At 52.0% G+C, this 27,209-nt stretch overlaps 1 protein-coding gene across 6 annotated transcripts; it reads left to right on the forward strand.

Moving 5' to 3' along the window:
• The first annotated feature begins 517 nt into the window (after positions 1-517).
• MTHFSD (methenyltetrahydrofolate synthetase domain containing) lies at positions 518-23,815 on the forward strand. Of its 6 annotated transcripts, none has more exons than XM_049704074.1 (8): positions 518-629; positions 3,977-4,080; positions 4,648-4,761; positions 6,971-7,084; positions 9,841-9,931; positions 12,882-12,994; positions 13,206-13,331; positions 19,090-23,815. In XM_049704074.1, exons 1-8 carry the CDS (start codon positions 614-616, stop codon positions 19,564-19,566), a joined length of 1,155 nt encoding a protein of 384 aa, XP_049560031.1. In that variant the 5' UTR covers positions 518-613; the 3' UTR covers positions 19,567-23,815. The 6 variants fall into 6 exon arrangements, with proteins under 6 accessions (XP_049560031.1, XP_049560032.1, XP_004280192.2 ...); XM_049704075.1 differs by having other exon boundaries at positions 4,687-4,761; XM_004280144.4 differs by lacking the exon at positions 4,648-4,761 and adding an exon at positions 4,794-4,907.
• Positions 23,816-27,209: the final 3,394 nt, after the last annotated feature.

A 27,209-nucleotide genomic window follows, 5' to 3' on the forward strand; every position in this document is an offset into this window, starting at 1 on the left:
TGTAAAGGACCGAATGAAGCAGAGCGGCTCCCCAGGGGGAAGGGAATCTTCTAGCTTCTCGGGAGCCATCCTTTTTTATTAGAATTATTTATTTGTTTAGCACTTTAGGAGGGGTGTGTGTGTGTGTGTGTGTAGATGATGCAGGGGGAAGTCAGGAAACAGAAAATAAACTGTGGCATTTAACGTTTGTAGGGTCCCACAGGAGAGGGATCGCGGCATGGAGGAGCAATCCAGGCCGGCTTCCCGGAGTAGGGGGCCTCTGGGGAATAGAACAGGAGGTAGCTGTGTTTGAATTGGCAGTGGGCTCCGACAGGCCAGGGGTTGTTCACTCGGTAGCTCCCCAGCGCCCGGCAAACGCGCGTCGGAGCAGGGCCTCTGTGCTTGGCCTGCTTAGAGAACAAACCCTCAGGCCCCACGCCCACCTCCCTTCGCAAGGCCCGCGGAGCCGCATGCGCATGCGCGCCGCGGAACGTTCCCACCAGGCCTCCGCGGCTACGCCACCGCCCCCACCCCCACCCCAGGCCAGTGCGCAGGCGCTTGGAGGGCGCGCGCAGGTGTCGTCACTTCGTGTCGGACTCCGCTGGGTGAGGTGTCGCGCACTGACGGCGTCGCCATGGAGCCGAGGGCGGGTGAGGGGCCGCCGGAGGGACCACCTGAGAGACGGGCGGGGACGCGGAGGGGCCGCTGAGAGACGGGCGGGGACGCGGAGGGGCCGCTGAGAGACGGGCGGGGACGCGGAGGGGCCGCTGAGAGACGGGCGGGGACGCGGAGGGGCCGCTGAGAGACGCGCGGGGACGCGGAGGGGTCCCCGGGGATTGGGCAGACGGGACGTGGAGGGGCGGGCGGGGTCTCAGAGGGGTCGGAGCCGGGTGCGGGGTCGAACCTGCGGCGGGTTGGGACCCGGATACCCGACACTGTCAGTGGAGCAGGTGGGAAGAGGAAGGGAGGCCATCTTCTGGGTACGTGGTACTGTCCGTGCGTCCCCGTGAGACGTGTCTCCCGTATCCCGTCCTCTTTACAGCAGGAGAAACGGAGGCTCACAGCTGCTGGCGGGGGCACGACTGGAAGCCAGTTTAACCTAAACGCTGGGGTGCTGCGTCACAGACCTCTTAACGGACGGTTTCCGAGACCTAGGCTGTCCCAGGCCCTTCCCTAGGCCTCGGGGAGGCTCGCCCCAGAGCCCCTGAGCTTTGGTTACTCATTGCAGAATTGCCTGGCAAAGGTGTTACCAAGGCCGTTGGCGCCCCAGGGTCTGTTAAAGCCCGGTTCGACAACCGTGAATAAATCCCCTCCTCCCTTACTGTCCGGGTAGCATGGAAACAGCACAGTAAACAGGTGCCGATAGTTCAGTGGGATGGTGACAAAGACCTTTGGAGATGCCAGCAGTGACCTCAGGGCTAGAGATAGAAGGAACGAGACCCAGCCTGACCTGTTGGGCAGTTACGAACAGGGTTCATGCATTTCTCACATTAATATATGTCGCCTTTTATTATTCTAATTATTTCCCATGTTTTGGTAACTTCCCAAGGGCAAGAACCTGCCCTTTTGTTCTCTCCCTCCCCTTGCGATTAGCCCAGTGCTTTCTAAATGGGAGTCACTGGGATGTTTGTGATTTATTGACTGTGGAGTAAGGGCCCCAATGCCTACATCTCTTGTGTCCCACACAGCACTGTGCACAGTGTTGGGGATATCATTGGATGTCTGGGTTGTTAGTGAAAGTGATAAATATAGTAGCCTTTTAATAGTTGTGTCGATGTAATGGTTTCTGTTGGAAAAAACAAGCAGTGAGCGTGCTCTGGGTTCCTCAACGGGGGAGGGTCCTAAAGGAGGGACGTCTGTCTGTGACCCAGCACTCAGAATACTTTCTGGGGGAGGTGGCGTCTCAGCTAGGCCTGAAGGGACAGGAAGGGGAGAACCTGGGAGGGGAGGGGAGGGGAGGCGGTACAAAGGCCTGAAAAAGACAGGGGGACAGGTGTGTGGGGCTAGGGGCCGACATGGTTGGGCCACTTTTTGAATTCGATGTGAGAGTGACAGGAGATGAGGCTGAGGTGGCCGGCAGAGCTTTGCAACTCATTCCACACCCTGTGCCAGGGATCCTCGGGCCACTGGAACAGCATGGAGGGGAGACTTCCTGGAGGTGGTGCCGAAGCTGGGCCTTGAAGAGTGAGGGTTTGCCTGAGGGACAGGGAGTAGAACAGACTTTCCAGCAGAGACCAGCAAATGCAGAGCTCCCAGCAGGAAAGAGCAAGCCAAGTGCTGGAAACTGCCTGCATGGCCCTACCCAGGCCAGCAGTAGCGTAGCCTTGGCCTGCGTCCGTGGAGATGCGTGTACACTCGAGTCTGCATTCTTGATTTCTGCAGTGGTTCAGAAGCACAGCTGGGGTCAAGAGGCACCAGCAGTGTTGGCAGGAAGTCCAGGAGGCTCTGGGGCCTGGCTGTGAAGGGCCTGGCATGGCTGCGGTTCCAGGGGAGTCTGTGTCTAGCCTGTGGGCATAAGCAGTGGAAACCTTTGGCTCTGGCCCTGAACACCTTAAAACTACACGTAGGGGTTTAACAAATGGCTATAAAATGGGCAAGGGCTGTAAGGCATACATCAGTAACAAGGTTGGAAACCACCTGTTGCCCATCAGTCTTGAGTAAAATTTGACCTGCCCCCATCGTGGAAAACTGGGCAGCTGCAGAAAAGGATGAGGGTGCTTTTGTATACCGTATGGACCAGTCTGCAGGACAGTAAGTAAATAGCAGAGTTGAAAGCAGTGTATGTAGCTGCATGTATAGCACACCCTCTTAGGGAAAGAGGATGAGGGCAAGAATGGAGTGTCTCCAGGGAGAAGTCTGAGATGCCTGGGGAAGAATTCACTAGAACAAATAGGTGCACTGATTGCCTTGGGGGAAGGGACCCGGTACTCAGCAGACTGTGAGGAGACAGACTCTTCATTATAGATGCCTTTGTATGTTTTAAAGCTCCATTTACAAAAGAATTAAGCTTTTACAATGTAATTGATTCACAAGAGTCAAAGCCACACAATTGCTCAATGTTTATGGCTAGAAGCCAGCTGCCAGCCACATCCCACCCCCCAGGGTGGTGGCTCCCAGCTCTCTGGGCTGCTCCCTTGTGTCACTTTTGAGCAGCCTCCACTCCAGCAGGGGAGACTGAGGACTTGAGAGGTTGAACCTGCCCCTGTTTCCTGCCTGGGTGATGAGAGGTGCCCCGTCACACCAAAGTGATTTGAAACAGACTTCTGTATGAGTGCAGGGATATCCTTTCGGACAAAGGAAAACAAAAATTCAGTGACTATCTTAAAATTGTTTATATGCATGTGCTGATTTTATTTTTTCCTGCTTAACTGGAAACTGCTTTTCGTGGTTCTCCATTCCAGGAGGGGCACGTGGTTGGTGTGGATTTTCTTAGGACTTTCCCAGTCACGTCCTTAAGGAATATTTGTTGCCTAAAAATCCATTACCAAAGCGAGGTCTGGAATAAAGAGTCCCACAATAAAGGGGGCTGTAGTTGGTAATCCAGAATAGTAGCTGAGTTATGAGTCACTTAGGTCTAAGAGAAGCGAACAGGACTTACAGCAGGAGTGAAGTAATCACAGCCGTCTCAAGACCGATAGACTGAGACTGAGATCACAGAGACTTAGCAGAACTGGTATCTCCGCGTGAGGGGTTAGGAATGCTTGGGTCCATGGCTTGGCTTGCGTTTGTTCTCCTGCCGCTGCAGGTTCATAGAACTAGCTTAATTAACACTTGGGTTACGTTGCATTTACACTGTGTTTGGACTATAGCAGTTTATTGAGGTGGAAAAACTTACCACTGACCCTAGTTTTTCGACGTAGGGATCAGAAGCCCTAGGTTCTGTCTGGTGGGGCAGAGCTGGGGGTGCAGCGGGAGCGGGCGAGCGCTGGGCCCTGGGACTGCTGCGCTGTGGGCTTCCTGTCTGTGGGTTTATCAGTCACACCCTTTACTGCCATAGGTGTTTCCAAACAGGACATTCGTGAGCAGATTTGGGACTACATGGAGGCACGAAATCTAGCTGATTTCCCCCGGCCTGTTCATCACAGGATTCCCAACTTCAAGGTACTGAAGCATTCCTGGAGCATTCACAGTGAAAGCAGGATACCCCTAGATGAGTAACAGTGGTAATACCGTTACCTTCCTGCTTCACGGCGGATTTGAACTCGGTGAACAGTGAGTGGTGTGAAATCTGAACCAGCTGGCCGGGGTGTTTTTATGCTTTGAGATGTCCTTCATCATGTTACTTAACCTTCACTCTTGAGCACCTCGTGCCTTTCTGTGCAGGGTTGGTGGGTGGGTCGCATCTTGCCATGAGGAGGTGCTAAGGCTACTGTTCCCCGTTTGGTACAGAGTGAAATATTTCTCCTGGCTGGAAGCATTCGATGGTTGTGGTGCCTTTTCACACAGTTGGTTCCTAAGGAGTGACGTGCTCTGAGAGGGAGCCCCAGCCAGCGAGGCTGGCTTTTCAGCCCTTTCTACCTGGCTGCTTCCTTAGACATTTCTCGGGTGACCCCAGACCTGGTCTCAGAATCGGCCCCCACGCCTGTCTGGGGGAGATGCTGGAGCATCAGGCTGAGGGTGGCCCAGGGTGGTGGCCTCTTAGTAACGTGCACTTGCATTTAAAAACAGGGTGCTTCTCGGGCCGCTGAGCATTTCCCACGTTTGCAGGCGTTCAAAATGGCCAGAACCATTAAAGTCAACCCTGACGCACCCCAGAAAAATGCCCGCTTCTTCGTCCTCAACGTAAGTGCACCTCTGTCTATCTGCCTAACCAGGGCTCTTATCTGGCTTGCCAAAACATCAAAGACCTCGCGGTTTTTGCCAGAACGCAGGAGGTTAAAGTGGACCCTGATAAACCGCTGGAAGGCGTCCGGCTGCTGGCGCTGCAGGTAATCCCATTCCCTGAGCCTGAGCCCTGGCTACTGAGCGGCCCACCTTCCCCAGGGGGCTGGCAAATGTGCACAGTCCCACATTTGGAAAGATGGTGCTTCTGACTCCCTCCAGTGCAGAATGTGTCCTTGGAGTTGTTTTTTCCAGGATGGTCCAGAGCTCTTCCCTTGTCTGTCGGTCTAGAAGTCCTGAACATCTCTGAATTAAAAGAGAAAAGACTTTGAAACCCTGACTTTGAGGCATCCCAATTCTAATGTACCTCTCCAGAAGCGAACGATTACAATATATTTCATCTGCTACATTTGTAATACTATAATTCTTCGAAACTTGATAACCCATGAGTAAGAGATCTGAGAAATGAGTCCCCAAAATATATGAATTAGAACAGTGTTTCTTAACGTAGATATAATAGGCCCCTTTTCAAGAGGAAAAATTCCCCCAGGGTTGCTTCAATTTATTATAATTTAATAAGTATAAACATAAAACTTGATATAAAGTATAAGGCTCAGGATCTTATGTGACTGTAAAACCAAAGTAAACATGTAAATTACATATAAACCAAACTATAAAAGCAGTAAAATTCAGATAACATCACTCATTTAAAGTAATGGATGATGTTGTTTTGCCGAAACAAAACACCGTTTACAGTGAGTATAGTGCTGCGTGTGGCAGTGCGGGGTCTGTGGGATTCTGCTGTATGCCACCAGGCCTCGGGTGGTGACTCAGTTTCCCTACAACTCCTGAGAATCCTCGCTCTGCGGGCGCGTTTCATCCTGTGTGGGAAAGTGCATACCTCGGCAGGCAGGGGCAGCGCGATGCCTACGGCCGCAGATCACACTTGGGGGCACAGCTTCCCAGGCTTGACCCCAGACCTTCATTCGGTTCTAGAACCTGTTCATAGTAAACGCCCTGATGGAACTTTGAGATCCCTGGGCCTGAGCACACTGGCTGTAAGTCAGCACCCCTGAGGAGCTCTGGAGACTCTTGCCAGTGTCCGCTTCTGAGTCAGGCTCGAGTGGAACTGTACTTTGCTGAGGCTCAGAGCTCCCCGGGGCACTCTGGTGTACAGCTGAGGGGTGATCAGAGTAGTGTGCAGTATGCCAGGATCTGGAGACTGCAAATAAAACCACCACCTCTGTCACACTCAAAAGGAGAGCAGCACGTACTCGTTACTTTTGCTGAAATACTCTTCTCGGGGTTGAAAACCTTTTTTTAATAAGCCAGACTGTGTTTTTATAGGTCTTTTGTTGGTCTCAGGCTGTCATCTCCTGCACAAAAAGTAAAACGTGATTTTTTACATGAAGGAGTTTATAAATTTTATGATTGCCTCATGGCCCACCCCTGAATACTCTGCAGCGCTGTCCTTGGGCCTTGTTTCTCCAACTTTCTTGCGTGTCAGGATTACCGGCTGGGCTTGTTAAAGCAGGTTGCTGGGCCCCACAGGGCTTCTGATCACTTCTGACAGGTGTCCAGGGGCTGCTGATGCTGCTGGCCAGGGACCCCCACTTTGAAAACCCCTGCCCTGGGGCTCGCAGTAGGTATTTGAGAACTAAATAGAAGAAGACGGTTATCAACACAGGTCAATATAAAATACTAATTGTAATGAGCACTGATCTCTCAGACTGTGATTTATTGAGCAGCAAACTAGATACAAGTGCTTGACGGGGTAATGTTTTTAATGTGGCTGTGTAATGCCAGCTTCAAGATAAAACATCCCTGTACCTGGATAGTGCTTAATGCTGGGAGCAGAAGGCCCAGGAAGGTCGTCAGGATTTGCATGGTCATTTTCACCTGTAAGCATTGTGAATGGCAAGTAGAGTTGAGTCAGCGAGTTTTACAAACCCCCTGCCCCTTTATTCTGAGGCGGGGTAGTGCAGCTGCTCTACGTAAAATGGGCCCCCTGTATTATTCACTTGGGTTTGCAAAACAACTCATCTCCTTGGCACACACCCCAAAATGCAGGTAATAGTAATTTGCTTCTGTTCCTGAAATGTTAAAAGTATACACAAGAAAGTTCCCATCTTAAATTTTGTAATTTATTGATTGTCTTTTCTTTTAAAAGAGCAAAAAAACATTGTTGGTTCCAACACCACGACTGAGAACGGGGTTGTTTAATAAGATCACACCACCCCCCGGGGCAACTAAAGACATCTTGAGAAAATGTGCCACCTCTCAGGTAAGTGTGAAAAGCAACACCGGCCACAGGGAAGAGCCGTTCTCAGCCGTGGCTTCTGGTGAGTTAGAACAGTGTAAATGCGCCAGAGCTGAAATCTGTGTTTAGCAAAGCCAAATGAAGAGTGATGTTAAGTGTTCAGCAATCTCGTCATTACAGGAGCCAAGCAGAAAACTGCCTGTAACTCGGTTTTTCTCTTGCACTGAGCTGAGAAATAGTAAATTCCCCCGTTAATTAAGAAAAGGGAAAGCCAGTTTTCCAGTACTCTGACGCCCTCTGGTGTTAACTTTTGATGCTGTTCAGTGCCCTGTAGCATTTTCTCAGATGCCACCAGAGCAAATGGGGACACGGGGTAGAATTTCCAAAATATGTTCAATTGGAAATTGCCTCAGCAAGTGCTAAAGTAATAATGGCTTTAGTGATTTAGCAGTATGATTTTCTTCACTACCTCACGATGCCATAAAACCAGTGTGTAAATGTCACATTAGACTGCCTTATAATGGAATTTGTCTAGTATTTTAGAGATGAAGAAATAGAATCTGGTGACTTTTCAGAGTTCTAGAGTTGACCCCAGGTCATTTGATTCCTAATCCGGTGGGAAGAAGAAATAGGGCATCAAGATATTCCTTTTAAAAAGGGATTTTCCACTTAAGTCTAGTGTATAAAAAGTGAATGCTTTATCGTTATTTATTGATAACCTGTCTTATTGCAAAAATAGAATTCGATGTGGCATACAAAAATATATATAATAAAGTAAGATAATAAAATACATGTAGGAAAAAGAACAAAGGGAAAATAAATGCAGAAAAATAAGAGATAACTGTGGTTCTGGTCAATGTTCAAAGTGGCCACCCCGTGATCCTTTGCAGTTGGTGGTTGTGGCCACAGATGTGAGCCCATACTTCTGCGAGCTGGCAGGGAATGTGATCTGTTATAATTGGTAGGTTCCGGACAGTGAGAGCAGCCCCTTTCCACGTATTGAGGTCCAGGTCAGACGTGGCCGTGGTGCTGGTGTAGTGGTCTGTGTCACCCTTAACAGCATCCCACTCCCCTCCGAAGGGTGACCGACATGGGGCTCGTTGCCAGGAGGCCCTGTGAGGTGCCGGCACTGGCTGGTCCTGGCCAGGGTAAAGCCAGACCAGCTCTCACAACTGAGCTTGCATACAGATTGAACTGTGTTTGGGCTCTGTTACATCATGAGATACCGGATGGAAATCAGAGATCCAGGGCCATGAACCTCAGAATGACAGAGCGCGGGTAGAAAAAACCAAAGATTTTTGTTTTCTTTGTGGCAGAGGAAAAATGGCAAAGGAGAGAGAGAGACTCTTAAAGCCACGTCTAACGCAGATGCAAATTTAGTACGATTATTATTTAGGTTGCCAAAGCTTAGTGGTGAAATGCCGCCACCGTGCGTGTCACTGTAGGAGACTGTGATGTAGGCTTACTTCATGGCAGATAAAACTCTGAGTCTCTCCCTCAGCCCCCTGCCACGGCCACACCCCAGCCACCTGTGTGTGCCATCGTGGTCTTTGTATTTACTCTGACTGAGGAGTGTTCTGGTAACCACCCCAGGGGGCAGGCAGAAAGGTCTGTTAACTGCCTCATAAGTCCCTCTGCCCATCCGGTGACTCTTGGTTGAATAGAACAGGATCTTGGAGAGTCAGGGTGACTCCTGGTTGCTCACGCTGTGTCTGGTCAGACTGAGCAGGTGAGGCTGAGCCCCCGAGAGAAGAGGGGGCCTGACAGGTTACAACACAGAAAACCCCAGGCAGGTGCGTGCTCCCCAAGGCTGCCAGGCACCAAGCACCCCGAAACAGGCTTGAGGACATGGGCTGTGGGCAAGAGACCTGCCTGCGTGGCCGCTGTGAGCTTAACGAAGGACACGCTTTCCTGCAGTGGGCACTGCGGGCCGATGACTGCGGTTTGATGGCTGGGAGGCCCCAATCATGGTACCGGTCCTATAGGGACTTGTCACGTGCTTGTCGACTGGGCACCGTACCACATCCAGCAACCGCTGCTGCCGGGTGCTGGGCCGTGCAGCACCCTCCTCTGGTTTCCGAGATTCCCCTGTCGCCCGTTATCGAGTCATGGCCACAGGAGCCTCCCTGTGCTTTGCACCAGGCCGCCATTAGTCAGCATAAGTGGGTGTGCTTTGGGTGCTCTTTGGTTGAATAATTAATATGTTAGGAGTGACCAGCTGTTCACGCAGAGCGAGGCCTCCAGCGTTTCACAGTGAACTAATATGTCACACACGCTTAATGGCCATGTCTTACATGCTAGACGCTTTACCTGCGCTCTGTCATTTCATTCCAACATGTCGGACGAGGCAGGGCTGGTATCCCTGTCTTACAGAGGAAGAGGCTGAAGCTCAGAGAGTTTCCTCCTGCTGAGGCCACAGCGGAGAGGGACCTGGACCCGGTTCCTTGTGACTCCCGAGCCTGTATTCTAATCACTGGGCTCTCCTGCCTCTTGGAGGAAAATGATTTGTTGAACATTATGAAATGAATATCCTAGTCATTGTGCTGTCAGTTCCTCCTGATGTCTTTCCTGGGGAAGAATTGTGGGGAATTGTCTTAAAATGGTTCTGATCCATGGTTTTCCTGAGCTGCTGCTTCCGTGATGCTGCGTGTTTGCTGTGGGGTGGTGCACGTGCTTGCTTCCCTCGGGAGGCTGTTCAGACCCTGAGTGCATCTCCCCGCGGGTTATGAGACGGGTGGCCTCTCTGCCAGGGAGCTTTCAGGCCGCGTGTCTGTCCACAGGGTGTGAGGAACTACAGCACTCCCGTGGGCTTGGATTCCAGGGTCCTTGTGGACTTAGTGGTCGTGGGGTCCGTGGCTGTTTCTGAAAAAGGTAAGATTAAGAACAGAAACTCTCGGATGTGACCACTTACCCTGCAGCCTGCTGTTCCCCCAGCGCTCCGGTCGCCTTTCAGACGTTGATGGTGAGTGATTTCAGCTTTCTGGACGCGTGCCTGGCGTGCATAACCACTGCGTCTATCACTCATTTTGAAGAATTAACTCGGTCCCTCCCACTCTCAGTCCCACTCAACACCTTTACAGCATTTTGACTTTTCATAACAGGAAAAATAAAGTGAGATAATCTCTCTTCAGGTGGTGAAAGATTTCCCCTCTGTTCTTAAGTTAACTGGAACTGGAGCTGAACTTATTTGCAGTGCGTCAGTAAATAGTTGTTTTTGGAGAGCCTCCAGTAAGTGGAGAAACGTTGGGTTCTGAAGCTCTTTTTTGTTGTGAAGCAGCAGCCTCCTGGACAGTGCGGGGTGTCCTGAGCCTGCCTCTGAGGCCTGGAGCTTCACCCCGCAAGCCTGTGAGCAGGGACAGGGTGGGTCACTATGCCAGCCTCTGCCCTGGGCTGAGCCGCCCTCAGGACTCATCTCTGGGGTTCCCTAGGGCCTCTTCCTCTCTGCCCTGCTCTGCCCCAGGCCCAGCTGGGTGCTGTTGGAAACGAGCTGCTGATTCTGCAGCAGGATGAGCACACTGCAGAGCTGCGCTCGTGTGGTGTGATTGGGACCCCCACCCTCACCAGGAAAGCCTTCTCTCTCCTCCCTTCCCGCCAACAGAATGTCCTGAGATGCTCATCCTCAGATCTCCCTTTGGAAGTTAGTCGGCCAAAGCCAAGTTCTTCCTTCAGTAGAGGTTCCGAATAAACAGTTGGCGAGCAGTGCTCTAAATCATTCGTTCTGAACCCTGAGCGTCGTGTTTTAAATGTTGGCCTTTAATACCATCACCTTAAACTTACTCTTTTCCCAGCTCCTGCTCTGAGCTACTGTGTGAGATGCTTAGGAGTGACATGTTACAGGTCTTTATTCATTGTTTGCCTTGTATTCACAGTTACAGATAGATGCTTTACCTGTGTCCTCAGGGACGGGTACACGTGAGCACACGTGTGCCCACTGTGTGCCACATGCCAGGCCGGCACTGAGTGGACTCTGCTGTGGGTCCTCAGTGGGTGGGTGGAGCAGACATGAGAGCTGAGCTACAATACGACGTGCTCAGTGCTGGAAACAGAAGCCGGGGTGGACGTAGGCGGGCTCAGAGGAGGGACTCGCCAGCTTGGAGCATGGTGACCTCAGAAGAGGCCTCAGGGTTGGCTCCTGCGTGCCAGGTGTGTTCGAGGCAGGCGGGGCAGGACGGGGAGAGGGAGTGCCGTGGTCACGTAGCACGGCCCTCTAGTGTCTGGGGCTGTCCTTCCAGAGACCAGAGGCCAGATGCCGGGAACTGGGCTGTACTCTTTTGGCAATGGGAAGTTAGCAACGATTTCTTCTTTTAAAAGGATGTCAGGAGTTTTCTTTTTAATTCAGGATGTATGAAAAAGAAAACAATGTTTTGTAACTGTCACTGTTTAGATAACCCCCTAATTAAAACAACAAAATCACCATGCATGTGTTTAAAAAAGGTGGATAGCACAGAAAGCGTTGCCTGGCCACTTTCCCTCTGCCTGTCCCCTGATGCCCACAGAAGTATCAGCTTGTGTGGTGTGAGATACAGGCATCTCGAGTGTTCTGTGTGTGGGCTGCACGTTCATCCTGGTTCTGTTTCCGTACTGACAGTGCGCTGTGCCCTGCTGCTGCTGCGTCTGTGTCTCCAAGGGCTCTGCCCGTCAGCACAGAGCTCAGCCTCCTCCTGTCCATCAGCCCTGACTGATATATATTTAAGTTATCTCCAGTGTTTGTTTCGGTCTTTCCCTTGCAAATACCGCCAGAATGAGGTGTCGTCTTATCGTATGCTCTAGGGGTACCTTTGAGGACCACCTGTGGGGTGATTCCTAGGAGAGGAATTGCCGGACCAAAGGGTTTTTAAATCCTGATGGATGTTGCCAAATTACCCACCAGAAAGTGTGCCCACCTCACATCCCCACCCCTCTGCGTGCCTCTCTCCCTCTTCTGTGAATAACTAGAATTATCCCACCTCAGTTTCTTCGTCTGATAGTGAACAGTGGTATTTGAGTCGCCTCTTCATTTGCATCTGGTTTGGGTGAGCTTGAACATTTCTCCTGTGTTCACTGTCCGTCCGCCCGTCTCTCTCTGGACTCTTTGTACCCTTTGCTGTTCTGCTATTGAATTGTCTTCCTCTTGCTTCTTAGTGTGCCCGGTTGAAGGCTTTTCATTGTAAAAGGAGCTCAGTCAGGTCTGAATCTTACAGGACGTGTGAGTGATGGCGCGTACACGCTTGCTGACGATGCTGACGTTACACAGAAGTCAGAGCTCCCGGCTGGCCTGGGCGTCCTGCCGAGCAGAGTAGCTGGACTCGGCGGGGAGCTGGCAGCGTGCTAACGTGCCCTGTCCGCTGTCCTGCGTTCTTTTCTCCTGCTTCGCTTGTCCTTCAGCCTCAGAGGATGAATCCTTTTCTTGTGCCGCATTTGTGAATTTGAAAATAGCACTAGTGCTGCTTAAACCGCCTCCTTCCAAGCTGTGGGGCTGCGCTGGGTGAGTCCGTAGTGCTTTTACAAGGCAAGGCTGTGCTGTCTCACAGCCACGTCCCTGATTTAGACTTCCTGCTTTCGCTCCATGATGAAAAAGATTTGCCTTTAGTAGGAATTTGTCCTTAGTGTTTTTAAAAACTACTGTTTCACTACTTGTAGACGTAAAGCTCCCATAAATGCAAGCGCAGTTTCCTTGGTAAAGGAGAGGTCTGTGTTGAGAAGGCTCCACGCTCACTTCACTGTGTGTGAACCGCTGTGTGTGGCTCTTCCTCTGTAACGCCTCTGAGTCCACGATGAGAAACGTAATCCTGCATGGTTCCCCAGACCCCACAGAGACATTGATTCTCTGCGTTGTTCTTAGGCTGGAGAATTGGGAAGGGAGAAGGCTATGCCGACCTTGAATACGCCATGATGGTGTCGATGGGAGCGGTCAGCCAGGGGACGCCAGTGGTCACCATCGTCCACGACTGCCAGGTGCTTCCTGGGAACAGGCCAGCAGGGTGTCCGCCTTCACTCCATGCCGTGTCGGGCATGGCGTCGCTCAGCCAGGCTGGATTCGCCTGGTGTGGCAGCTCGGCCTTGCCCATGATGGGTTTGGGGGACATCATACTTCCACCCAGCGGTGCAGCCAACACAGCTGGGGCCGTATCCCTGTCCGCTCCTTCACCCGCTTCTGTTTGACCAGGTTGTCGACATACCTGAAACACTCCTTGAGGATCACGACCTCACCGTGGACTATATTCTCACTCCAACTCGAGTCATCACCACGGGGTGTGAGCGCCCCAAGCCAACAGGAATCGTGTGGTCCAAGGTGGGTCACCGTGCTGTGGAGCGAGGCCCGTGGCTTATAGGCACCTCCTCTTTCCCTGCGTTCTCTGTCTGGCATGGCGGCTGTCCCCAGGCCTGCATGGCTGTGCGTTAGAGTCACCCACGAGTTTCTGAACATTTCTGCTTCTGAATCACGGTCTCCAAGCATGGGCTGGAGCATCTACTTTGCAAACCTGCTGGTTCTGACGAGCAGGCAGGGTTCAAGGTCTCTACACGACACCAGCTCTAGGCAGCGGGAAGTGACCAACTCAACTAGGAGAGCTGATGCCTTGAGTCTGTTTGCCCGCTGGCTTTCACTGCTAAGAGCTGTCTTCTGCTGTCCCAGCTCTGCATGGTCCTAATCATCAGTCTGTCCTTTTGCAAACCCAGATTTTCTTACTGCTGTCTGCATCTCCATGCAGAACCGAATTGGGTAGGAGGCAGTACCCAAAGCCTTCATAAGCTGATGCCGTGGTGACTTGCATCTCCAGAACAGGCAGTGGCATGGACCGCAGAGTGGTCTGCAATTGGAGTTTGACCCCAGAAGCCAACCTGTGGGTTTTGATGCCATCTGCTGGTAAATAGCCAGAATTACTGAGAAAACTGGAGAAGTTGTGCTCTGTTTGCATTGAAACTCCTGGTCAGCTTAGCATGTTTGTCCCTGTTTCACATTCCTTAAACCTGAGTCATCCAGAGCTGGAAGGCCTCCTTCCTGGGGGCCTGGGAGTCAGCAGCATCCACCTCCCCTCCGAGGATGAGCCCTGTGCTCTCACCGCAGCCTGAGGGCTTCCCCACAGATGCCCGCGCTCCTGCCAGGAGAGCCCCTGAGGAGAGCAGAGGGGAGCACATGAGACCCTGAGCTGGGGTGTGGGGCAGTCCACGTGCACCCTGAGCACCGGGGAGAAGGCGCAGCATCCTTCACGACTATGAAAGCGTCTCTCGGGACAGTTAGAACTTGGGCTTCCCCAGAATTCAGGCCCACAGCCTCCCTTTGAATGGCGACTGGCATACAGGCCGTGGGAGCGAGGTGGCTGTGCTCAGAGGTGAGCACGCGGTCTGGGGAAGATACATCACAGGCGCGGCCACAGCGAGGCTGCAGGTGCCCTGGGGCCAGCACTTCATAGCTGAGGGCCAGCTGCAGCTCAGGCTGGGAGGATTCTGGGGGCCTCTCCGGGGAGAGAGAGTTGGTTGCCTTGGAGAATAGCCATGGTTACAGTCTGCAGATTTTAACAAGAAAAATACAAAGAAAGCAACAAATTAGGTTATCAGTTGTGTTAGATGAATATAATCCCTCTGAGATGAAAGGAAACCAAGTTCAACCACAGCTTCCTGAGACATGTCAGCCTGCTGATCGGGATGTCGGCTTACTCATCCTCTTCCCTCTTCCCGAAGGATGCTCATGCTTAGTGAGGCCTTGGCAAGAGTCCCTAGCTTGTAAAAGGCCATTTCTTACTTTGGGTCCTGTGTTCTCAGTTCTGCAATGCAGAGCGATGGGTCCTGTGAAGGCAAGGACTCTCTCCAGCCCCTGGGGTTTCTGTCTTGGCCTTGCTCTGTGTGCAGCCAGAGTGCGTTTTCATTGACTTTGGGGACAAAGTCCCTAATTCCACTGAAGATTTTTGTTTGTTTTTGCGGTACGCGGGCCTCTCACTGTTGTGGCCTCTCCCGTTGCGGAGCACAGGGTCCGGACGCGCAGGCTCAGCGGCCATGGCTCACGGGCCCAGCCGCTCCGCGGCGTGTGGGATCTTCCCGGACCGGGGCATGAACCCGTGTCCCCTGCATCGGCAGGCGGACTCTCAACCACTGCGCCACCAGGGGAGCCCTGCACTGAAGATTTGAGGAGGTGGTGGGGGCAGTTCAGTGCTGGGTTGTAGTGCTGTTTCAGGGTGGCTCTTTGTTTGGCACATACCGGTAAATCCTTCTGTGATGCTCTACCCAGAGACTCGTCATGTAGGGATCAGACTCTAGGAATTTGCCTCTTGTCTTTATCATTGGAATATCTGGAATCCCCTTTTTTTCTAAACACTGTAGCCCTCCCAGATGCAATGTTTTGAAATAGGTACCAAACGTGATGCTTTTTTTTTTAACTCATTCTTAATACGCAAAGACTGTACAGCATTTGATTTTCCAGCCTTTGCTCCAGCTTCTCAAGAAATGTGAGTACTGCCCCAGCCAATAGACTGATCTGATATGGACTCTGTTTCCAGCTCCAGTCACTTCAGACAGTGGGTCTCCTCGACCCACCTTCTAAGTCTTGCAAGAGACTAACGTGATTTTTATGGAAGTTGTAGTTCTCATTAGAAATACTTCTGGTGTTTCTGTTTAACTTTGCCAGCAGCTGCTCCAGCACATCCTGGCGTTATAGAATGAGATCATCCCTCACCAGCACCTTATCTTCTGGTCAAGTGAAGTGAGAACCAGAAAGAAAAGCAATTTATCCCAGAGTGTAGCCCGGCGTGTGGCGGAGGGAGGTCAGAGCCAAGTGTCTTCTTCTTGGGCTGGCAGCAGATGCGTCGAGAGTCAGATTTCTGATTGTATTGGGCTTAGCGAGCATTTCTAGGGGACAGGTTTAATTTAATCTCTAAAGGGAACATATATTTAGAAATGACTGCCGTCTGCATGCTTCAGCAAAAAGGGATCGTAGCGCACAGCAAAAATCAATTTTGCTTTACACTTGCTTTTTAAATGGTATGATTAGTTACAGAAGGGCATGCATTTTTTTGCTTGATTAACAAGCAAAATCTTCCATTTCACATGGCAAATAGACAAAACCTAACAAATGTTCCTAATTGCCAGCCAGGAAAAATAGAGAGCCGCAGTGTGGGTCCCGTGTGGGTGTCCAGCCCGTCCACTCAGCTCTCAGAAGCCTGTCGGCTGTAGGGCCACCATCAACCTACGCCATCCCACGAGGAGCACATAGGTGGCAAATGGCTGGGAAAGTGGCAGAGGCCCCCTCATGGTCAGGGAGGTTTGTCCTTTAGAGCTCGCGGGGTGGGAGTGGCGTGGAGAGGGAGCTGACACTGGGCTTTGTTGTTCCAAAGGACATACCGCTCTCAGGACGAGCAGTTTTACGTAAAAGCCTCGCGTTTCTGTTTCTGTTTCCAAAGATGCCTTGGTGTTTGCCAGCGTGGCGGTGCTGTGGGCTCAGTTCACAGTGTGTGCTGGTAGGCTTTCCTTATCCTGCAGCTGATTGCAGTTTGCATGTGCGCCAGCTTGGGATCAGGTAGCTCCCGGGGACGTGCACAGAAGGATGCGTGTTTGCTTCACACACGTTTTAGGGTGGATGTCTGCTGCCTGAGCGTGGAGCCTCACCCCGTGGGTCAGGCTTCATGAGAACACGCACCTCTGCCTGAGGCAGCCCTGTGGGTCCACTGGGCACTTCAGGGGTGCTCATCTGGCCACAGTGGGCCCAGCGGATGCACGGTGTTTCCCAGGAGGTGTGGCCTGGTGGCTCCCGCTGCTGGTGCTTGGACTGGGGTAACGTTTAGTTCTCTCATACAAGGACATAGTCACACTTTTTCTCTGATTGTAATTACAGTTTTAAATTTGATCATTCTTTCTCAATGCTAGATCCAGTAACTTAAGAAGTCCCCAAGAATCTAATTATGACCAGTTTAAGTCTGCTCCTAGGTACTTTGAAAGAATGCAAGAATGTGAACTCCTTACGAAGGCAGACGAGGGACGTGGCAGGGAGTTGGGTTGGCCTGACTCGCATTGTCTTTGGGATTCTTTGGGAACTGGAGCCTCTGGAGGACTGGTCTGTGAGTTTAACCACCTGCAGATGAGTCAGTTCAGGAGATGGCAGAGGGTCAAGTGGAGGAAGATTCCCTTTGATCAGGAAGAGTGGCTCCGTCTTGTGGGTGTCTCCGAGGCATAGACGTGGTTTTTGTTTCTCTCTTTGTATCTGAACAATGGGAAACATGAGAAGGAGGGAGTTTTTCTTTGCACTAAGAGTGTGCTCTGTTCTGAAGACCCGAGTGGTCGGGTGCCCCCACAAGGCTCCTGACTTGGCTGTGCCGGGGACAAGGGCAGCATCTGGCTGGGGAGAGCTCTGACCCCCAGGCAGGGCTTTGCTGCGGGGGAGAGCATCATCTGCACAGCACTGGGAGAGACGACCAGGACGAAGTTGGTGAGGGTTAGCAGCCTGCAGGTTTGCGAGAAGATACGTGCCGTACTTAGGTGATCGTGTTTCTTTAAATCTTATTCTGATCCGTTGATTCTCAACCTGGGACCTGTGTGCCTCTTGCGGATTGTAGGTCCGGGAACAAGTGCTGGGAAATTGTACAGAGACTTGTGGTGGAGCCCTTCTTGGGAGGGAACCCCAGCTTCTCTCCAGGGTCCCTGACACCCTGACAAGGATAAGAACCATTGCCCTAAGTTACATAGGCTTCTGAATATATTGAGAACACTGGTGCTAATTGAACTATTTTTGTAGAAAAGTTACAGCTGTCTGCCTTGTGTGCTGATCTGTGTTCTGATGGACCCACATCTGTGGGAAGCCCGTGCTTGGACCATTGCTTGCCTCTTGGTGACTGATTTTTTTTTTTTTTTTTTCCTGCCACGCTGCACAGCTGTGTGGGATCTTAGTTCCCCAACCAGGGATTGAACCCATGCCCTCAGCGGTGGAATCATGGAGTCCTAACCACTGGACTGCCAGGGAATTCCCTTGGTGACTGATCATTTACATGCTTTGTGCCCCAAACAGAAGACAGAAAGCATCTCTAAAGAATGAATTATTGAAAAGAACTAAGCATGGCTTTCTGTTTCATTTCTGCCTTGGGATTCCTTAAGAGACATGAAGCACTTCTGCCCAGGCTCAGCCCCCAGTGCCCCTGCCCCACAGGACGGAGCCGTGGGTGTCCTGTTCAGGCTTCACCTCGAGTATTGGGGCGCTTCTGTCACCGCCATTGCCATGGGTGCTCAGGAAACACTTGCTGATCAATTTGACCAAAAAGCCAAAAGTGTCTTTTGTGTAAAAGTCTTTCTCTTTGAGATGTAACATTGTATGTGGGATTCGTTATTTTGTAGCCTGATCACCCTTTGCTAGAAAGTGTTCTCCATGTACCATTCTGTTTCACATTCGCCTTGTCTGTGCTTTTTCCCGGAGGTCTGGATGGGTTTGGCCCTTAATTAAGGGGTGCGAGGTGGGGGGTGGGGGGAGGCTGAGAAGGAGATCCCCACGGCCCCATTAAAGACCTCCTCCCACCCAAAGGCGTAGGTTGGGGAGGAGACGGGTGTGGAAGCAGAAACCGCCCCATTATCCTGGGGTCCCCAGGGCGGTTGCCATCTGTGACCCTGTAACCCTCATACCAGTGATCTTAGCTCCTCCCCTTTTTTCTTTTAAGATTTTTTTTTTTGATGTGAACTTAAAGTCTTTATTGAATTTGTTACAGTATTGCTTCTCTTTTATGTTTTGGTTTTTTGGCGGTGAGGCATGTCACATCCACACCCCCTGCCTTGGAAGGCCAAGTCCCAACCACTGGGCCGCCGGGGAAGCCCCTAGCTCTTCGCCTTCTGCGCAGGAAGCCGTGGTTGGCTGCCCTCTGGGCCCCCAGGAAGATGGAGAAAGCCGTCCGGTTCCTGCAGCGGCCACGGCCTGTCTGGCAGACGCAGAGTGGCAGATGGAGATGGCTGGCCTGAGTGGACGGAGGCTTCCATGAGCATGTGGGGCAGAGGCCCCTGAGTGACTGCTTTCTCCTCCCTTGTCACCAAGTCATGGTCCCTTTTGGACACCTCAAGAATCTGGAACTGCTTTGCTTTTTCAGATCAGCTGTGAGATGATGGGGAAAATGCCAGTCCTCAGAAGCCTGCGCTGCCGAGAGGAGCAGGCCGGGAAGGACGTCACCCTTCGGGACACACACCGGGGCCTGCCGCGTGCCCGGGCCGCCCTGAGCACCGTCAGAAGCCCGCGGGAGCTGCCCTCGCTGGAATCGGGCTCCTGGCAGGGGGACGATGTGCCTTCCAGCACTGTTTACGTTGGGAACCTCCCCCGGGACGCCCGGGTGAGTGAGCTGAAGCGAGCCCTCAGCGCACGGGGCGCGGCGCCCTCACGGCTCACTTGGCAGGGGCCACAGCGCAGGGCCTTCCTCCACTACCGGGACCTGGCCGAGGCCTGGCAGGCCATCTCCCGCTTGCAGGGCTTCTGTCTGGGCGCCAACACAGTGAGGGTGGCGCTGGCCAGGCATCAGGGGGCCAGTGGCCCGGCGGGCGGCCGCACTGGAGAGCCGCACCCTGACCCGTGACAACATCCCGCTCCAGCCCCGGCGAGCTTCAGGACCCGGCACAGCGGGATGTGGTGGAGCTGTGCTGCACGAGCTGCCTTGAGTTCAGTCCTCTCCCGGAAGTCAGAGCTTCAGCTGCTGCCTGGTGTCTCCTGAGGAGCAGGGAAGTCAACCGTAATATGCTTCCCATCTTCTGAAGGCAGAAAGGTCCATGTTCAGGCTTTGGCTTATCCTGGGCCTTCAGCCTGCTGGGTGTCTCAGCCCTGCTGGTGTCTTGGTTTAGGGGACCGAGTGGGCAATAAACAAGTTGGAGTAAATGCTGACTGCAGTTTAGGGGAGTCTGTGTTTTGAACTTGAGAGGCGTGGGAGATTAAGAGAAGGTGGGCAGAGGACCAGCTGCAGAGGCGTGGCGGCTCAGAACAAGAAGATATCCTTGTGTTCCTGGCTCCTTGGCCTGGCACTGCTAGAAGGGAAAAGATGCGCTCAGCTTGCAGAAGCCAGGTGGTTCAGTCCCCTGGGTACAGACTGCTTGTCACACCTCAGTCCTGGTGTCGGAGATGGAGGCCAATCTGACGTGGACCCTCGGCTGTGTGGTCTCACCTCTGTCCCCTCCTTACCTTTCCAGCCAGGCTCCTCCCCCGGGGTGAACACCTCTGCTCTCGGCCAGCTGCCCCTGAACAGCAGGGAGCCTGTGTCTAGGAAATCCTGGCTGTCAGTGAGTTGTCCCAGCCGACGTCACGGACGAGGCCAGACACATGCTCACACACTCATTTGTCCACTGTCGTATGTTTTCTGTCCCTCCATTTCTCTGTTCCTGGAAATCAAGCTGGATTTTGGCCGAACTGTGCTTTCTAAATGGAAGTGCTTTTGCAGTGATCCTGGGTGAAAAGTCAAGATGAGCATTTAAGTGGAGATTTCATTTTGTTTTCAAATGTATATGCACGGGGCATTTTTATTTTTCCACCAGAGGGTCTTACTGAGCATGTTTTAAACCCATTATTATGCCTCAAGGGGCAGGCCTTGCCTGCACTTTGAAGATAAGGTTCTCAAGGCTCTCAGTCTCCCTTTGAAAAAGCATTTTCTCATTGGTTTTACAGTGAAAATGCGGTGGAGACTTTGGAAAGAGAATTGATCCTTAGATTTGCTCGGTTAAATGCAGACTCCACATTGACATGAGCAAAACCAGGGGGTAGAATATCTTAACACGGCAGTCCAGGCCGTAGGGCCTCTGGGCTCACTCTTTCTCTGCCCAACCCCTGTCCCTTGGCTGGTTTCGTTTTGTCACTTGTGTTCAGCTTGGCCATCACAGGCTGACTGACCGCCCAGTCCAGAGTAGCGACCTGATATCTGAACAACTTGCTCCGTTCCGGTTGGTTTTCCCGGTTTTTCCAGAATGCCTCCTGTCTTTGGCATGTTCTTGTTCAGTTTTGGTTGATGTTTCTATCCTTGACTTGCTACCGTTGGAGTAGTGCTACAGGAGCGCAGCAAGTGAGTCCGTCCCTGCCTTTACTCCCCACTGTGCCCCAGCCCCAGCCGTGAGAACCACCTGCTGATACAGAGCAACTCAGGAGCAATGCAAATGGGAAGGGCTCCGTCAGAGCCAAGGGGGAGGCTGGGTCCGGGCCTCAGCCCTGGGGGCCGGTGTCTGGTGAGTCTGGCGCCAGCACCTTAGACTGTTGAGTTGTGCCCATCAGGGATGATCCCTCCGGGTTGAGCCAGAGTGCTGGGTTTTCTGTCACTTTCAGCTGAAATAATCCAGATGTATTGATACACAGATGATCTGAATGCATTCATCATTTTTTTATATTTGTGGACAGTAGGTTAGTATGAGGGAAACTAGGACCAAGGGCCTGAAATACAAGCCCTCCAGATGTGTCACCTGCGCACCTCCCCTCCATTCACCTCGGGCAGCCCCAGAGCCACAGTTCTCAGCGCCGCCAGGAGGGGCCCTCAGGGACCCTGCTTTTCGTTCTCAGAGTTCTTGAGTATTTGTCAGCATCATAATTGTATAGTTCGCATATTAGAAAGTAATGGAAACTGAGCGCTTGACAAGTTGCTGAGACTGTATGAACCCCTTTTAAGTGGATTTGTCACGATTCGTGGGTCGCGTCTTGTGTTTTCCTGAGTGGCGCTGCAGTTTTGCTTGCAGATGCGAGGAGATTCCTGCCACCCTCAACTCTGCATGGCGAGCGCTGGCCCTGGGGCTTCACTGTGTCTGCTGACGGTTCCTATGTTGTCGGCAAGTCATGGAGCCTCTCCGGGCATTGGCGTCCTCATCTTTACAAAGAGAGGGTTGAGCATGTTTGTTTCTAAGGCCTGAACGGTTGTAACGTTCTGTTTCTTTTAAGGCTCACTGCTCACCGTCACTTAGATTTTTTCTGTTTATAAAAGTAAACTTATCCATTCTGGAAATTTGGGGATATCAGAAGTACAAAGAGTGTCACCCCTCACTCCACCACTTAAGCAGCCTTGACACTGCCTCTGATTTACGTCCAGTCTCTCCTCTGTGCAGTTGTAAAACGTAGCTAGGATTAACAGCATGAGCTTCAGAATCACACAGGTTCGGCCGAGAGCATCAGTGTTGCTGCTGCCTGGTACCTCCTGTCTGAACTTCCACGTGCTCAACTGTGAGTGGGCATAGTGATAGGACCTCCTCTAGATTTGTTGTTTTGAAGGGTGAATAAAGCAGCTTGGATTTACTTCTAAGTCGTACCACACGTAAAAGTAAATTCCAGGCTAATTAAATATCTAAACATAAAAATGAAGGAATTTGGAAATAATAAAAGAATGTTTTCTAATGTTGGGTTAGCAAAGGATGGGCGGGGCCCTGAATTTAAGGAGGAACTTATTCCTGGTCCTCTCCTGGAATGTCAGGTTTTGGCGGGTATGGAATCCAAACGAGCCGTCCAGGATGAGCTGTCTGCGGGATGCTTCTCCAAGCGACGGCATTCACCAGTGTTTTTAAGCATCGAAATTTCTGTGTGTTCTTTTCTAAAATTTGTCACTATGCATAAATGATTTTATTTAGTATTAAGTCGTTTGGGGAATGTTAAGATAAATAAGCTCTACAACATGTGTCTCCTACTTCTAAAATCGGCCTCTGGACTGGGTGACTGTTACAAATGGAAACAGCTGCTCTCAAAGTGCAATGGGCTTGTTCAGGGCTCCAGACCCAGGCAGAGGTAAAGCGGGTACTTGGACCCTGGCCTCTGCCCCAGGAACCCTGCCGGCTTCTCTGCATTACGGTTGGCCCTCAACACCTGCGGGTTCTGCACCAACCGTGGGTTCACCCAACTGCAAATATTGAGTCCTGGATGTGGAACCCATGGATGTGGAGGGCCGACTGCATTACACAACTGGATATAAGGGACTTGAGCATCGGTGGATTTCGGTATCTACGGAGGCTCCTGGAAACAGTCCCCCACAGATACCAAGGGTTGACTGTACTTTCTCTACCAGCAGAGGAGCAGGGATAGCGCTGTTCACACCCCACCCTCCCCAACCCAGGCAGCAGCCCCTAAGCGGCCAGGGCGTGCGGGAGCCAGCCCTCCTAGACTCTTAGGGGAGGGGTTCTGTAGGTCTGCCCTCCCATTGTCCTTCGGCCATCATTTGGCCTTCCTGGTTCCCATCCAGCGACGCACACAGACCTCCCCCAGATGCCACATGAGGAGAAAGAAACACGATGACACAAGACTGCAAATAGAAAAGGCTGAGACTAAAACTACCCAAGAAAAGAGAGCCCGTGTAGCTAAAACCACAAAAGAGTTTATGTTTGGTGAAGAGATATTGGCGAGAAGATAAAATGTCAGATGAGAGCAACATTTAAAAAGAAACAGTAATCGGGTCCAGGGATGGTAAACATGGGGCAAATCCAGCTCTCCGTCCACACCCACACCCACAGCAGACATCAACAATCCATCCCAGCGCCCTTACTGGCCGAGCCTGAGAAGGCTTTGCCCTGGATTTTAAGGAACTGGGGCCAGACGATCGCTACGAGTTGAAGCTTTCTGCCTTTTTGCCAAAGGAGCAAAACTGAGGATCCTTCCCTTCACCTCCTGGGGAGCATTGCCACCTCTCACCACCTGCCTCCCCCCACAGTCTTCCAGGAAGCACCTGGCTTGCAGAGGACTCTTCCAAAACTTCACTTCTGCCTCTCACACCCCCTGCACTCAGCAGAAAGAGCTGAATGGGCATTGCTAACCTCACTTCCCCTGTATCTGGATCTAACCCAACCAATGTTCCAAATACAGTAGATACTGTGGACTCTCTAGTCATTTTCAAAATGGGTTTTTTTAGGGGATGGGGTGGGGCAGGGCTATCCTGGGGAAGTCTGTCTTCAAGATAAATCTGACACAAAACTCCATACATAGAAGCAGGAAGAAGAGATTGGTGTGTAGGTGAATTTACAGTCACCTCCCGCAGTATTCTTTAATGGGCGCTGCCTACCTGAGCCCCCAGCTGTTCTGCAGCTGAGAGTGGGGTGCCGACCTCAGCTGGGTTGGCTTCTGTCTTCTGGTGATACGGTCTTCTGTCTTCACTCCTGATGGTAATGGCTCAAATTTATTGAGCTGTTTAAAATGCTGTGGAAGTTGTGAAGTGTTAGCCCAAGGTTATTCAACAGCCCCATTGAGCGAAGGGGTCTGTGCAGATCCCCGTGGATCTGGGCCCTAGGGCAGCTGGGTGTACACTGCTGGCTGGCACGCGGAGGCTGAGGACCTGGCAGTTTCCCCCTCATCTTCTTGGGACGCTTGTCCTCAGAGCCTGGTCCCCACGCTGTGAGGAAGCCCGAGTTGCCTGGGCTGGGGCCTAGCAGAGGAGTGCGTACCACCACCTCACCGTCCTCGTGGGTGTGCCACCTTGAAAGTCGGTCCCCAGCCCCAGGTGAGCCGTCTCAGCTGATGCCTCCTGGAGCAGACGAGGCCTGTTTCCACTGCGCCCTGCCCAGATTGCAGTCAGGAGTGAAATGAATCCTTTCTGCTGCTTTAAGTTTAGAGGGTGATTTGTTCTTTATTAATAATCAGTGGCATAATTTCATTTATAACAATGTTACTATGTGAATTATATGATGCACTTATAAATACACATTACTGGAGATACAATTTAGAAATACAAATTATATAGATGCGCAAGTGCGTAATTTCATTTATATTATAACAGCGTTAATATATGAATTATATGATGCATTTATAAATACACATATATTACTGAAGATACAATTTAGAAATACAAATTATATAGATGCGCAAGTGTGTGATTTCACCTGACCCTCACAGTCGCTTCTGAGAGAAGCGGGTAGCAGACGGGTAACTGGCCCACAGTCCCCCAGCTTTGGTAGTGAAGCCAGGAGCCGGGTTGTAGCTGATTGTAGACTAGGCCAGAGTTACCTGTCTTCTTTCACTGTGGGTCACCTTCACCTTGCCACCTAAGGTAGAAAGAGACACACAAAACCGGGTCATTTTCTAGAAGAGAGATGCAGGGTGGGGTGATACCCCCAGGTGCACACATGCTAGTGGCAGAGACGCCCCTGGGGCTGGGGCTGCTCAGTTCAGGAGCCTGCAGGAGAGTCTCCAGGCAGGGGGCGGTGGGTTTTGTCCACTCTCCGTTGCATCTGTCCTGCTGCCTTCAATTCTGATCTGCACGTCACTAGGTAGCTGCCCCTGTTGGAAGCCCTCAGTCTGAGGGTCACCAGGCCAGCTTTCCGTCTGTTGCTTGAAATAGCCCCGTATTTTATTGCACGTGTAGATGAGGCACCGAGTTGTGATGGCTTGTTCCCCGGTGCGTGGCGGAGCCCCTCTTGTCCCCTACCACGCCCTGCCCTGCGAGTCCCACTTGCTTTGCCAGGCCTTGTCGTCATCCTAGGTTTTCACTGGAGACTGCCTGGGCGATCTTTCAAACAAGCAGAGACTTCTGAATAGTGGAACCCACACTCCTGTTCCTCCAGTGGGGCAGGATTTCTTCTTGTGAATGGAATTCTTTATTTCCGACGTCCATAAATCACAAAAGTTATAATGGGAGCTGACATGTGACCATGTAATGTGGACATTTTGCACTTTGGATGTTTGGGAAGCAATACACTCAGACCCTGAAGTGCTGAGTTGTGAGCAAACTAAACATCCCTGCCTGCCTCGGAGGGTGGATTAACTCACTTAACCCTTAGAAGAATCCCATGAAGCAGGTGTTGTTACGTTCCCATTTTCTAGGTGAGAAAGATGGGGCTCCCAGAGGTTATCGGACTTGTTCAGGTCACACAGCAGAGCTGGCCTTCAGTCCCAGGGCCTCTCCCCACCATCAAGGGAGAAGCCTGTCCGTTATCATCTCTTGACTACCAACAGGCCTCCGAGGTAGCTGGGAGCCAGGGTGGCCCATGGGGACACCAGAGACAATTGATTTAGTGGTGGAGGCACGTGGTGTTGAAGCCACACCCGCCAGGGTTGGCAGTGAATCCAGCTCCGACGGGCCCTTGCTGTGCCACCTCAGGTGGAGTGCTTGCCCTCTCGGTTTCTTCACCTGTAAGCCCTTCATAGATTCTCTAATCACTTAATCCTTTGAGAGGAGTTCTCCTACCATCACCCCATTTTAAAGATGGGGAAGCTGAGGCATAGTGGGGAGGCACCGGCCCGAGCTCACAGTTGGGAAGCAGTGGAGTTGGGACTCAGACTCGGGCTCTCTGACTCCCAGGGTCTCAATCCTGGGCTCATCGCCTGCTTTTCCAGGGTCGGCAGGTCTCCGTGTGTGCAGGGAGACGTCTCCTGGAGCCGACACGCTGTCTCGAGGGGTGGGTTTGAAGCCATGTTTGCTTTCTTCCTTTCACCTTTCTACAGTTTATTGTATTTTAAATAAGCCCTATCATTTGTGTAATTAGGAAAAGACTAAATTCATTTAGTTTAGCTGTCTCCCAAAAAACGCCAGCTGCACCTTAACAAAGGTCAGAGACCCTGAAACATCAGAATCAGGTTTATCTGTGCACAGCCTCTGTCCACGTTCAGGTGAAATCAATTTTCCTCAGTGGGTCCCTGCTGTTATCCCAACAAAAACGGCGAGGTGGACAGCAGGTGGCGCTGTCCCCTCAGAAACAGCCAGGGGCGGAATCCCTGGGACCGTTCAGGTGCTAGGCTGCCTCCTCTCCCAGGGAGGGTCCCCTGCCCCGAGCTCTCTGCCCAGGGAAGGCTTCTGACCATTTGGACAGAGATGGCCCAGCCCTCCCTGCTTCACCCCAAGCTGTGACCCCGCAAAGGTGTTACAGCAGGACCCAGAAACACGGTGTGCTGAACTATGGGGCTTGCTTTGGTGGAAATTTCCAAATGCAGAAACGTTGTCTCCTTTTCCAGGGGACATCTAAGGGCCCGGCATGCCCCGTGGTCGTGAACCCTGACACAGCAGGGTTCACGGAGCCCGTGCCTCCTCCCTGGTGTGATGCCGTGGTTTTAATGACATAAGCCTGGGGAGGCTTATCACCACCGTTGCTCCTCAGACCACTGTCCAGCTGCAGCGTTTCTCCCTGGGCTGCCACCCCACTGACACAGTGAACTGCAGGAAATCAGCCGCAGGGCACAGTCTACACCGGCCCCAGCGCCTCTGTCCGCTCTGGACAGGCTCACCTTTCGGCGTCCTCAGACAGCCCGTGCTGTAGGAGTTGGAGGGGACCTTGGTGGCCACGCCCACAC

This window comes from Orcinus orca, chromosome 20, assembly GCF_937001465.1.
Source record: "Orcinus orca chromosome 20, mOrcOrc1.1, whole genome shotgun sequence".
In the NCBI taxonomy this organism is placed as follows: Eukaryota; Metazoa; Chordata; class Mammalia; order Artiodactyla; family Delphinidae; genus Orcinus; species Orcinus orca.